The following is a 12,078-nucleotide window of genomic DNA, read 5'->3' as shown; positions in this document are numbered from 1 at the left end:
CTGTGTAGACCTGAGCTCGCTCTCGTCAGGGCGGATTGCCTGGTGGGGTCTGAAAACGCTGGGCTGCCTTCCCTGCCTGCCCTCTTCTGTGCTCGCTGCAGCCTCTGAGTGTGGGCGCCACTTGTGTGTCCAGCCTGGCGGCCGCGTGGCCCCTCAGGCTAACCCTCCTGCTCTGCCTGGAGGGTCCCTTCAGCCCTTGTTCCTGTGTCCTGTGCGGTTTTGCTGTTGAGTTGTGGGAGGAGCTGGGTCTTCCGGGCGGAGGCGGGCTGGTGGCTTGCCTTCCGATGGCCTTGTCGCGGATGCGGCCCCTCCGCTCGCAGCTGGTCCCTCGAGCTCCTGCTGCGGCACCTTCAGTCGTCACCCCTGTGTCTGCAGTGTTCGGGCTGCCCACACCTCCATCCAGGGTACGTTTTGTCTCAGATATTTCAGTTTCTACAAGTTCAGCTGGGATCTTTAAAACACATGTTTTTTAAATCTCCTTGTAACTTGTCCAGGGCTCTCTTGTCTCCGGGTGGGACGCAGGCACAGTGACCCACACCTCTGTCTTCTCACTCTCTCCCTGAGCCCTCTTGGGGTCTTTCTGAGCAATTGATCTGATTCCTAGTGTGGCTCAGATGATAAAGCGTCCGCCTGCAATGCGGGAGACCTGGGTTGACTCCCTGGGTCAGGGAAGATCTCCTGAAGAAGGAAACGGCAACCCACTCCAGTATTCTCGCCTGGAAAATCCCTCGGATGGAGGAGCTGATAGGCTACAGTCCATGGGTTGCAAAGAGTCGGACACGACTGAGCGACTTCCGTTTTCACTGCTGCACGGTTTCCTCCTTTCCTGAGGTTGGTGATTTCTGATTGGACACGAAACGTGGGGGCTTTACCTTGTGTGTGGTTCGTTTTTGTTGTTCAGTCGCTAAGTCGTATCTGAGTCTGACCCCATGGACCGAGGCACGCTGGACTGCTCTGTCCTCCACTGTCTGCCGGAGTTCGCTGAAGTACATGTCCGTTGAGTCAGTGATGCCATCCAACCATCTCGTCCTCTGCCGCCCCCTTCTCCTCCCGCCCTCGACCTCTCCCAGCGTTGGGTCTTTCGCCTTGTTTGGTGCTGGATATCTGTGTATGTCTGCGTTTCTTGGACTCAGGTTGGACATGACTGATTGCTGTCAGTCTTATGCTTCTGTGTTAGTGGGGCTCTGGCCCTCTTTTGCATCTGGCCGGCTCTTCTCAGCACCGGCCCCTGGAGCTCTCTGCCCGTCCCGCTCAGGTTGAGGGGAGGAACCCGTTTGGGGCCCGTGTGAGCCTCAGCCGACCCTCCTGAGTGGGGTGTCCTCCCATAGCCGCTCGTGGACCGTGTGTCCTGGCGGGCTCAGCCGGGGACCCGAGGGCCCACAGCACGTCCGCAGGGCGCTCGGCATCCCTTCCTCCTGGTGCGCTGCCCCTGACCTCTGCACGTTTGGCCTCCCAGACTCACTGCTGGGGCCCCTCAGCGGTGTCCCCTCCCCGCCGAACAGGTCCGAGCAGGCAGGGGCCAGGCACCAACCGCAGGCCCTTGCTGGTCGCCTCCCCGCCGAGGAGCCCGGAGGAGGAGACACTGCCCAGCCGACTCAGTGGCCCGGCTCAGCGCGGCGCCCTCTGTGAGCACCGCGGTAAAGCTCCTCAGCCTGGTAGTTGGTCAAAGGCTTTGTGGCCCTCTGTCCATCCACGTGGCCCTGCTCTGGGAAGCCCCGTCCCCTCTGCTTCTCTGCCCCACGTGTCTGCAGCCCCAGCCTCTGTTCTTGCGTCCGCTGTGGCCGAGACCCTGGGCCCTCCAGCGGGCCGTCGCGACCTCCCCAGGCCTTCTTTGCCATCCAGGGCACCATCCCCTGCGTCGTCCAGCGTCTGAAAGCAGGTGTTTCTTATTTTGTATCCAGGGTGAGGTCATTGATGGTGGAGGGCAAGTCCAGCATCGGTTACTCCCAGTGAAGAAAGCTCTTTAATCCTTTTCCATTAAAAACCAGAAGCCCTTCCTCTCTCGTATCTCCCCTGGCGATGCTGTGGCGTCCCTTCTAGTCTGGACTTCATTTAGGAGCTCCCGTTTCTGGTTCTTACTGTGAGCCTTTCTGTCTGTCTTTTCGGTTCTTTCTTTAATTGGCTTCATTTCTGAGGTTTCCAGATTTGAGTTTACTGAGGTCTGGGTTTCATCTGCTTTATGTGTGTTTTTTTGGGTTGTTTTAATTATTACTCTTCCTTGTTCTTTTCCCTTTTCTTTGGACTTACTTGAAGCTTTGCCCACTTGCTTTACGTGAACCGCATGTTCCTGCACCTTCACCTAGGGATCTGGGCTCTGCTGCCTTCACAGCTGGGGCGCCATGATGGGAGGGTTGCAGACAGGCAGGGCAGAGGTGGGCATGGTCCCCGGGGGCGGACTGGAGGCGGAGGCGGCAGGGTGCCCACACGCCTGCCTCCATGCAGCTGCCGTGTCCGCCGGGTGGGGGCTCAGGCATTGCAGTGAGTGTGCACACCTGTGTCCTCACTGTCAGCCTAGAGCGTCCAGGAAGGGGGCTCCCTGGCGGCAGCGGGATGACCGGGTCAGGGCTTGGTCTTTCATCTGCTCCGATAGAGGGGCCCAGGGCCCCTGAGGAAGTGGCAGTTCTCATCCCATGGCCGGGGAGTTGGAGGCACCCTCTGCTCAGTTGCACCAGCTGGCTGGCAGGCCGCATTCTCCCCACCCAGGGCCGCCACGGCTCAGCTCCTCAGGTGAGCATGGTGCCTGGGTCCTGCCCTGGTCCTCACGTGTGGCCGGGCAGCCAGCCTGCTGCACTGCGTGTGGGGTGGTCCTCCCCGGGGCTTTGCCACAGCACAGAGCTAGCTTGAGCCTGGGTGAATGGTTGGCTTTGTGGGGTGTGGGTGCAGGGCAGAGAGTCTGGCTGAGGCTGCGGTGTGGGGGCCTGGCCACACCGGGGCTGTGCTACTGCTGGACGGGGCTCCTGCTGAGTGCAGGTCAGCCCCGCACTGACAGCAAGCTGGCCCTGTGGTCAGTCAGAGGCTGGAGCCCAGCTGGGGTCGTCCTGTCGGACAGTTGCTTTTCTAGTCCTTGAGGGTCCCGTGTGGGGCCCGTGTGACGAAGGCCTCAGCCACCCCCCCTCAGCCCCTCGGGAGGCCTCGAGCTGCGTCCACACAGGGTCTGCCGCCCTCTGCCTCGTGCCCACTTGGCACATTGTCTTCCCAAGACCATTCGGGCGGAGACACTGCCTGCCTGCCTCCGCGCTCCGCAGGTGCGCAGCCCACCTCTCCCTGCAGCCCTGCCTGCCCAGAGTGGCCCCACCGCATCAGGAGGGCCCCCGACAGGTCCTCTCTGGGGCCACGCCGACCCCGCAGCAGCGGCCTCGCCCCACACAGCGCCTAAGCGGCGCCACTTTGAAAAGCGACTGAGACGTTCCCTCAAGTAACCGGACTTGGCCGGCCCTGCCTGTAAAAGGAGCAGCTGCTGTCCCTGCCCGGCCGGGGCCCGGCCGCCCTCCCCGCCCCACTTGTCCTCATTGGCCAGCATGGCTGGCTCCCGGTCAGGGCTGCGAGGCAGGCAGGGAGCGTCAGGGCCGGGGTGCCTGCTTTCCCAGCCCGCATCTGCGCTGCCCACCATGCTCGGAGACCACAGTGGTCTCCCCGCAGACCGAACTCTGCTCAGCCCGCCCCCCAAGGCCGGGCTCAGCTGCAAGACAGTGCTTCAGGCAGTTGGCAAAGTGCTCAGGTGAGCGTGGTAGGGCCGTGGGCGTAGGAGAGTCCCTTGTCCTGCCCCAGGGCTCTCTGGGGAGGAGTGGCTGTCCCCCGGTCAGGTCTCCATGGCATGCAGACCCTGCCTGGGCTGGGGAGCGGATGGGCCCGGGAGGGAGCAGCTGGGTGTGCTCAGAACTTTGTCTGGAGCAAGGTTCTCCCGAGACTTCAGCCCTTCTTGCTGTCTGTGGGAGGCAGGGAGCCCCCAAAGCGGGCATTCAGCCCAGAGGGGCTGGGTGAGAACAGAGGGCTCCTGAGACCGGCGTCTGCCTGCCGTGAACCGTGCCCACAGCAGACCTGTGTCGTGCCCTCCTGAGCCCCCTGGACCCCGCCTTCCCCACCCCCGGTCCCCGGGCAGGGTGCCCGGAGCCTGTGACGAGCGACCTTGTCCGGAGCCTGCCCTGGCCGTGTCTGCCATGGGGCCTCTTTCCTCACCTCCCTCAGCTGCTCCCCGGAGCCTCCAGCGTTCCACGTGAGAGGTTGGAGCCTCTCCAGAGCCTCTTGTGCGTCAGGGTGGGAGCGTCTGGGTCGGGCATTCAGAAGAGCGTGGGGGGCTGCGGAGCGGGCGTCCCAGGCGGGGGCGTCCGCCCTGTGCTGCGTGCTCTGGGGACCCGGCTCAGCCCCGCGGTGAGGGGACCCCAGACGTGCTGCTGGCAGGGTGGAGCACTGCCCTCCTCTCCTGGGAGCTGCAGTTCAGACGAGACCTGGCCGCCCTCCGTGTGCACGTCTTGTGTTTGCGTGTGATTTGGGTGCCTCACAGCTCTTAAAGCAAACTGTCTTTTGCTCTTCTGATTCTGTCTTTGAGTGTAACCGGGCTATGCAGGCCTCTGGGTGAGGGTCTGGCTGAGGCCCAGCGGTGGCTGCTGCTGACCCCGGGGGAGGGACCCCTGAAGGGCTCTGTGCCCCGCGACCCCGGTTTCTGTGGTCGCCACCCTCCTCCCCCACAGGGCCGCCCCTGGCCACCCCCCACCACGGAGGACTCCGTGGGGTTGCAAGCAGAGGCCCAGAGTGAGCTGCCGTGTAGAGGTGTGGGGTGTGGGCGCGCTGGCAGGGCCCCCTCCAGGACGTTGGCTCCGATCAGGAGCGGTGACGCCCCCATCAGTGTTGGGGGGCTGCTGTGTGCGCCCTGCGTGGGGTGGGGGACCCGGACCCAGAGTGGGTGCCGAGGAGGACAAGGGCAGGGCCGGCCCTCTGAGCCATCTGGGAGAGAGAGGCCGAGGCCTGCCCCAGGGACCAGGAGGACTTCACACAAAGGTGGTGATTCAGCCAGGAGTCAGAAGAGCAGCTTACCTCCCGGGGAGAGAAGTCCTGTGGATGTGAGCTCAGCACGTGGTGCCCCCCTGGAGGCTGTGGTGCCGGGTGGGGCCGATGTGCAAGGACTGGTCTCAGGGGCCTCTGCCGTCTCAGTCTGCCCGGTGCCTTCCCTCTCAGCTGGTCTCCTCTTTGGTGGGGACGCACAGCCTGTGAAAGCCCGCTCTGTTTGGGGTGCTGCCCGCCCGGCCTCTAACCCAGAAGAGAAACGACTTCATGCGTCTTCCCACAGTGTCTGGCCACTGCAGCCCGTGGGGATTTGATGGGGGCTCTGTGGGGGCCTTCCCAGCCTTCTTCCCCCCATGTCCCTGCTCTGGGAAGGGGCTGGTCGCCAGGTCCCGTGAGGACCCATGAGAACATGGCAGGGGCAGGGTGGTCTCCGGTGTCAAGAGTGCAGATTCCCCAGGCCCGCTCGTCAGAACCCGGGGTCTCGGGAAGGTGGGCTCTCCCTGGGCACCTCCTTCCTCGGACCGCCTGCCGCACTGTTCAGTGTGTCCTGGGATTCCCTGTGGGGCCCACCCAGCACTCGGGTTTTTCCTGGAGTCCACGTCCTTGCGTCTGCAGGAGGCTCGTCACCCAGCTCCCCGCCAGCCGTGAGGCTGCACCCAGGCCGCCCGCCTCCATCAGGGCCTCCGCGCGCCCTGCTCCCGCGGCCCCCGGCCCAGGCCGCCCTGAGCCCCCTCCTGGGGAATGCGCTGGCTGCTCTGGCATCTGCCGGCAGGGCTCTGGGGGAGAGGGACGCCACCCCACCTGTGTCCATACTCACAGTCCAGTGCCACCTTGCCGGCTCCAGCCCACCTGGCTCTGTGCCTGAAGGCCCCGGCCCCTCGCCCAGCACTGACGCCTGGAGGGGTTCTTTGTGGTAACACCTGATGCTGCCCGCCACTCTGGGACGTCAGGACCTCGCCACAGGTGTCGTTGTGGTGGCCCTTGGGGAGGCCTTGCCTGGGGCCGAGTTGGCCACGTTGGCTTTGGAAGGAGTTGATGAACTGAGCTGGCGGCAGCAGCACTTGGCACTTGGGGGGCCTCAGCTGGAGGGGGCGTCCAGTGCCTGAGGGCCTGGAGCCGGGTTCTCCCCACTGGCTCCAGGGTCACCGTGTGTTGCTGGAAGCCTGTGCCTGAGGGCTCAGCCTCCTGGCTCCAGGCCTTCCCCTTATGGAACGGACAGCGTGGGGGAAGAGGCACCTGGGTGTGCCCGGCCCCACCAGCCCCCAGCCCTGCCCCAGGCAGGCCCGGCCCTCAGTCCTGCGCCTCTGGCCAGTGGCTGTCCTCGTGGTGGTGTGCGCGTGGGGCGCAGGTGGGCGCGGAGGTACGCAGGGCACGGGGGGAGTGCAGGTGGGCGCGGAGGTGCGCAGGGCACGGGGAGGTGGTGCAGGTGGGCACGGAGGTGCGCAGGGCACGGGGGGGTGGTGCAGGTGGGCGCGGAGGTGCGCAGGGCACGGGGGGGTGGTGCAGGTGGGCGCGGAGGTGCGAGGGGGCGCGGGCGCAGAGAGGGCCGGGCCTTTTTCCCAGCAGTGCCAGAGTCTGGGGCCCAGGGTGCTTCTGCCGGCCCGCTTTGGGAGGGCAGGTGCTGACAGCGGAGTGAGGAAATGGAGCGGCGAGGCCCCTGAGCACGCAGACCGCAGCCCAGGGCCCCCGAGGCCCGTCTCATCAAGCAGAAGCCCAAGTCCTTCGGGGGAGTTCCCCAGGAGCCAGAGACGGAGGGCACCCCCAGCCGGAGGAGCCGACCATCTCCCTGGAAGGGCCGTGTGGGCGCGGGGACACCATGCCCAGGCAGGAGACCTCGGGCAGACCTGTGCGAGGCCTCTGACGCGCCTCCATGGCGCCCCCTCCCTCTGCCTCTTGGCCAGGCCTGGCCGCCCGTGAAGACCCCCAGGGGGAGGCTTCTGAGCTTCCCAGCCCGGGCCCACCTCGCCCCAGCCCTCGCGGGTGATGGTGGCACCTTCCGCCCCCTGCCGCCGCCTCGTGGTGGCCGGCCTCAGCCGGGTGTGCACGCCTGGAGCAGAGGCGAGCGGGTTGTGTCGTCAGGGCCGGGCACACAGCGGGCAGTCGTCGTGGGCAGACACTCAGGGATGGGCAGAGAAGAGGGCCACTGAGGGTCGGAGGCGCACTCTGCGGGCTGGCCCGGGTGACCAGGGCTGTGAACACAGCACCATCCAGGCAAGCGCAGGCTTTCTGCCATGTGGCAGCGGCTCTGGGGCTCAGACCTAGGCTCCAGAAAGCGTTCCACCCACTGATCTCCGCAGCCCCTCTGGGGCTTTGTCCTCTCTGTGCCCCTGGGGGACTGCAGGGCCCCCAGAGGTCCGTGTCCACACTTGTCCCCTGTGTCCCGCAGCCCCCACCCTGGCTCCTGAGGTGCCCCTGCATGTGCCTGTGTGTGTGTGCGGTGTCCGCACCTGGGCCCAGCGCAGGACCTCGTGGCCCCCACCCAGTGCTGGCCGCTGCCGTGCCGCACCCAGAGCCTAAGCACGCGTTGCCTTTTAAGGCAAAGATCTGCTGTGAGAAGCTGAGGGGAAAACATTTCCCTGGCATTCAGGGAGCATTTTTCCTTCCTGTTTCTCTTAAATAAACCACTAGCAACTTTTTAAAACAGAAGAACAAAAAGGGCAAGGTCAGGAGCTGCAGACCTTCCATCCCGTTGTGACCCCTTGACCCCTGTGCCTCGGTGGGGCTGGAGGGGGGCACACAGAATGTCTGGTTGGTGCCCGTGCAGGGCCCACGGCACGTTTCCCCCAGGCGCCCAGGTCCTCCATCTGCCCGCCGCTCTGAGACCAGCCCCAACCCCCGCCACCCAGCCAGGCTGCATCCCCCAGGCCTGAAGCTGTCCCTTAGTGGAGGCCTCACTGAGCATTTGTGCCCTCAGATGCCCCCTACCCCCATCCCAGATGGCCCCTCCTCAAGAGTCCGCAGCTGAGGGCAGTCTTTTCTGGTCGGTGGACTCAGGACAGGCTGATGGACCGGCCGGGATGTTGCCGCTGGAAATTGCAGGGACTCGAGCGAAGGAAGGAGGCAAGTCCCTGCTCTTAGGAACCTCCCCCACCGTCCACGGGAGCCTGACCAGCCTTGAAACGTGGTGGGTGGGAACAGTGTGACCCCATGACTGCCCGGGGGCCCTGCTCTGGACACAGCACACACCGGCTCCCTCTGCCCCAGCCTGTGGCAGACACAGGACTCGGGTCTAGCCCGGCTCGGGCTGGCGTCCCGGCCATGGCTCTGGGCCACTCCGTCGGGCGGTTTCCTCCCTGGGGGATGTGCTGTCCCCTCCGCCTCAGGCCTCGGGGGCAGAGGGGAGGAGGGCCATGGGCCCACCGCCGTCCCCGCGAGGTGGGGCTGGGGCTCCCTCAGCTCCAGGGGCGCTGGCTCTTGGTGCTCAGGGTCCAGAGGACACCTCAAAGCCATATGTCCTGTTATTCAGCAGCAGACTCTTCACGGGTAAGAAAGGCGTTAGTGAGAAGTGGTAGTTTCGTCAAATCTCTGTGACATCTGCTCACGCCGACGTCTGTCTGTGCCTGGAACCACGTGGTGCCCCATAGCGGGCGTGTGGGCAGGGGGGAGCGGGGGGCTGTGGGGACAGCAGGCCTTGGGGCGGCCTGGGGCGCCGGCCCACAGCAGGGCCTCAGCGAGGCAGGCTGCTGGCTCCCACGTGTGGAGGGACGTTGGGCAGGACTCTGTGAGGCTGCGGGCCCGGCCGGTTGGCGCCTATCCCCACGTGCCCCCAGTGGCCCTGCAGTGCGGTTCCAGGCCTGCTGGGGGCCGGGAGAGCTGCGGGGCCATGCTGTCACACGTGGCGGTGGTGAGCTGGCTCGCGTGGCCACTCTCCCATCCTTGGGTGGGTTGTAAGCCCCCGGCTGCCTGGGGTTCCAGGCTTGCGCCCTGACAGGGCAGGGAGGGAGAGGCGCACGGCGGATTCCGCCCACACCTGAGCTGCAGGAGCTGCGGCCCCCAAGGCACCCCCCGGGGCTGGGCCTGCGGCCTCCATGCCTGCCTCCGCGACCCCTGCCTCCCTTCTCTCTGCAGGAAGTCCAAAGCCAAGCCTAACGGGAAGAAGCCCGCCGCCGAGGAGAAGAAGGTGTACCTGGAGCCGGAGTACGCCAAGTCCAGGATCACAGACTTCGGGTTCAAGGAACTGGTGGTGCTGCCCCGGGAGATTGACCTCAACGAGTGGCTGGCCAGCAACAGTGCGTGGGGTGGGGCTGGGGCGGGGTTCCCCAGGGACCCCCAGAGCTGGTGCTCAGCCTCCGGGGACACAAGCGGACTGATGCTGACACAGGAAGGCCACCCCACAGGGCTTTGGGTCCCGCAGAGACGGCGACTCGGCGCAGGTGCTGGCCGCACTGGGGGCCGGACACCAGGGCAAGGGGAGGCAGGGCCGCACCGGGGGCCGGACACCAGGGCAAGGGGAGGCAGGGCCGCACCGGGGGCCGGACACCAGGGCAAGGGGAGGCAGGGCTGCACTGGGGGCCGGACACCAGGGCAAGGGGAGGCAGGGCCGCACCGGGGGCCAGACACCAGGGCAAGGGGAGGCAGGGCCGCACCGGGGTCCGGACACCAGGGCAAGGGGAGGCAGGGCCGGTGGGGGAGGACACCAGGGCAAGGGGAGGCAGGGCCGCACCGGGGGCCGGACAGCAGCGCAAGGGGAGGCAGGGCCGCACCGGGGGCCGGACACCAGCGCAAGGGGGGGCAGGGCCAGCGGGGGAGGACACCAGCGCAAGGGGAGGCAGGGCCGGGGGGGGAGGACACCAGCGCAAGGGGAGGCAGGGCCGGGGGGGGAGGGCTGCGGCCTGGGGGCGGCTCGCCCCACCTGCCAGCCAGGCTCAGTGCTCGGCTCATGGGACGCCCCCGCAGGGCAGTGTGCTGGCTCCCCTCGGAGGGGCAGTCGTCTCCACGAGCTGGTTCTGCCGGCCGCATCAGTGGCATCCCCGACCAGCTGGGGATGATAAGAGCTGGGGTGGGAGGTTTTCTGCCCAGGCCTTCGTGGAGGGCACTTGGTCTCAATGGCCAGGGGCACCCTGCCCAGCTCAGCACCGTGGCCTGTGCCGCCCGCCTGAGGGCAGTGCTGTGCTGAGGCTGTGGTCTCTGGTCTGGTCAGCACCAGCCACCACGCCCAGGGCTTGAGGAGAAGCTCCCGTCCTCTTGGACCCGCAGGACACCGGAGACGAGACGGGCCCCACAGTGTAGTTCTGAGGCTCTGCTTCTCCTTTGCAGCCACGACGTTCTTCCACCACGTGAACCTGCAGTACAGCACCATCTCGGAGTTCTGCACGGGGGAGGCGTGCCAGACCATGGCCGTGTGCAACACGTGAGTGCACGCCCGGCGCGGCCCTGCCCGGGCTCCCTTTCCGAGCCCACTCCCGCAGCGTCCTTGTTGAAGTCTCACCAGGGCTGCTTCTCTGTCCCCAGAGGCCCCAGCATGATGGGGAAACAGGAAGCAGAACCCAGCAAAGGGGGAACCCAGGCAGCATGGGTCCCCCTGGGCACGGGTGCCGGAAGCCAGCCAGGCCCTGACGGGCTGTGTCCTAGGGCAGAGACATTTCCACGGGATGTGCCCGCTTGGCTCCCTGAGACCAGAGACACTTCCCGGCGCTGGTCCCACCGGCTGAGGGCCGACCCGGAGCTCACGCTCTGCGCAGAGGAGGCAGTGCTGGCCCACAGGGCTGGGATGCTTTGGCACCCGCCCCCCCCTGCGGGCCCGGCGGGGCTACTGTCTTCTGGAAACGGGCACCCCGAGGACTCCAGGACACCCCCGCCTCTGCGGCAGCTCTTGAAGCTGTGCGGGTAGGACAGCCACCATGCAGCCCCAGGCTCACCCCCAACCCGGGGGTCAGAAGCCACGGAAGCGGCCGCGGGCAAGAGGCTGCTTGGGCCACGGGGGAGGCGTGGAAGCTCCCCTCTGATGGCTCCCATCAGGGTCATGGCCTGCGTGGCAGGTTGACACGAGCGTGTGCAAGCAGCCGGCCTGCACTAGTGGGCGTGCTGTGCTGCTGCGGGCAGCCCGGCTCAGACCAGGACACGGGGCCCTGCTCTTGCTGAGGCCTCTGAAAGCCCCAGCCCCTCAGAGGGTGAGTGCAGGAGGCAGCTGCTCTCCTCTCCTTACTCAGCCAGCGAGAGCTGCTGATGGCATGCTCCGGTGTCAGTGTCCCCAGAGAGCCACAGCCCAGCCTGGCCCGGAGAGGGTGCAGCAGTGTTGGGTGGGCAGTGCTGGGCACGTGCATGAAGTGAGCCTGGGCTCCTCAGTGTGAGGCGGTGCCCTTTAGAGCAGACGTGGCTGGGCAGCCAGAAGTGGGCAAGGGCAGTGCTGCATCGTCCTGCCTACGGCATGCTCGCAGAAGGTGCCTGGCCCGGCGGTGTCAGAGGGGGCCTGTGGGCTGGCAGATGCGGAAGCCAGGGCCCTTCTGATGCACTGCCTCGCACCCTTCAGGCACCAGAGTGCATGAGAAGAGGCTCCCTGAAGGAGCACAGGATTTGGTGTCGGGCAGACCTGCTGTGTCAAACCTGGAGATCCGGAGATCTTGAGAATTCTGCTGTTGATTCTTCCTGCCTGTGACCCGCTTTACGGGGCTTTTGTAGATTTATGTCAACATTGTTGCTGTTCATTCATTCAGTAATGCACGACTGTCTGCGACCCCATGGACTGCAGCACGCCAGGCCTCCCTGTCCTTCACCATCTCCTGGGGTTGCTCAGACTCATGTCCCTCGAGTCGGTGATGCCATTCAGCCATCTCAGCCTCTGTCATCCCCTTCTCCTCCTGCCTTCAATCTTTCCCAGCATCAGGGTCTTTTCTAAGGAGTCAGTTCTTCACATCAGGTGGCCAAAGGAGTGGAGCTTCAGCATCAGTGAATATTCCAGGACTGATCTCCTTTAGGATGGACTGGTTGGATCTCCTTGCAGTCCAAGGGACTCTTGAGAGTTTTCCAACACCACAGTTCAAAAGCATCAATTCTTTGACGATCAGCTTTCTTCACAGTCCAACTCTCACGTCCATACATGACTACTGGAAAAACCACAGCTTTGACTCAACAGACCTT

The 12,078-nt window shown here is 65.5% G+C and overlaps 1 protein-coding gene across 2 annotated transcripts in view; it reads left to right on the top strand.

Moving 5' to 3' along the window:
• MOB2 (MOB kinase activator 2) overlaps positions 1-12,078 on the top strand; it is a 50,720-nt gene that overhangs the window by 27,623 nt on the left and 11,019 nt on the right. The window contains exons 1-3 of one of the 2 annotated variants that reach the window (XM_055415199.2): positions 3,594-3,718; positions 9,070-9,230; positions 10,258-10,351. In XM_055415199.2, coding sequence (XP_055271174.2) covers positions 3,609-3,718; positions 9,070-9,230; positions 10,258-10,351 — 365 coding nt within the window. In that variant the 5' untranslated portion in view covers positions 3,594-3,608. Of the gene's footprint in view, positions 1-3,593; positions 3,719-9,069; positions 9,231-10,257; positions 10,352-12,078 lie in introns of those variants that run through there. The other variant, XM_055415201.2, reaches the window with a different exon arrangement.

Source organism: Moschus berezovskii, chromosome 25 (assembly GCF_049115385.1).
Source record: "Moschus berezovskii isolate FMDL1 chromosome 25, NW_MosBer_1.0, whole genome shotgun sequence".
Classification (NCBI taxonomy): Eukaryota; Metazoa; Chordata; class Mammalia; order Artiodactyla; family Moschidae; genus Moschus; species Moschus berezovskii.
This window is presented reverse-complemented; position numbering and strand designations above follow the sequence as displayed.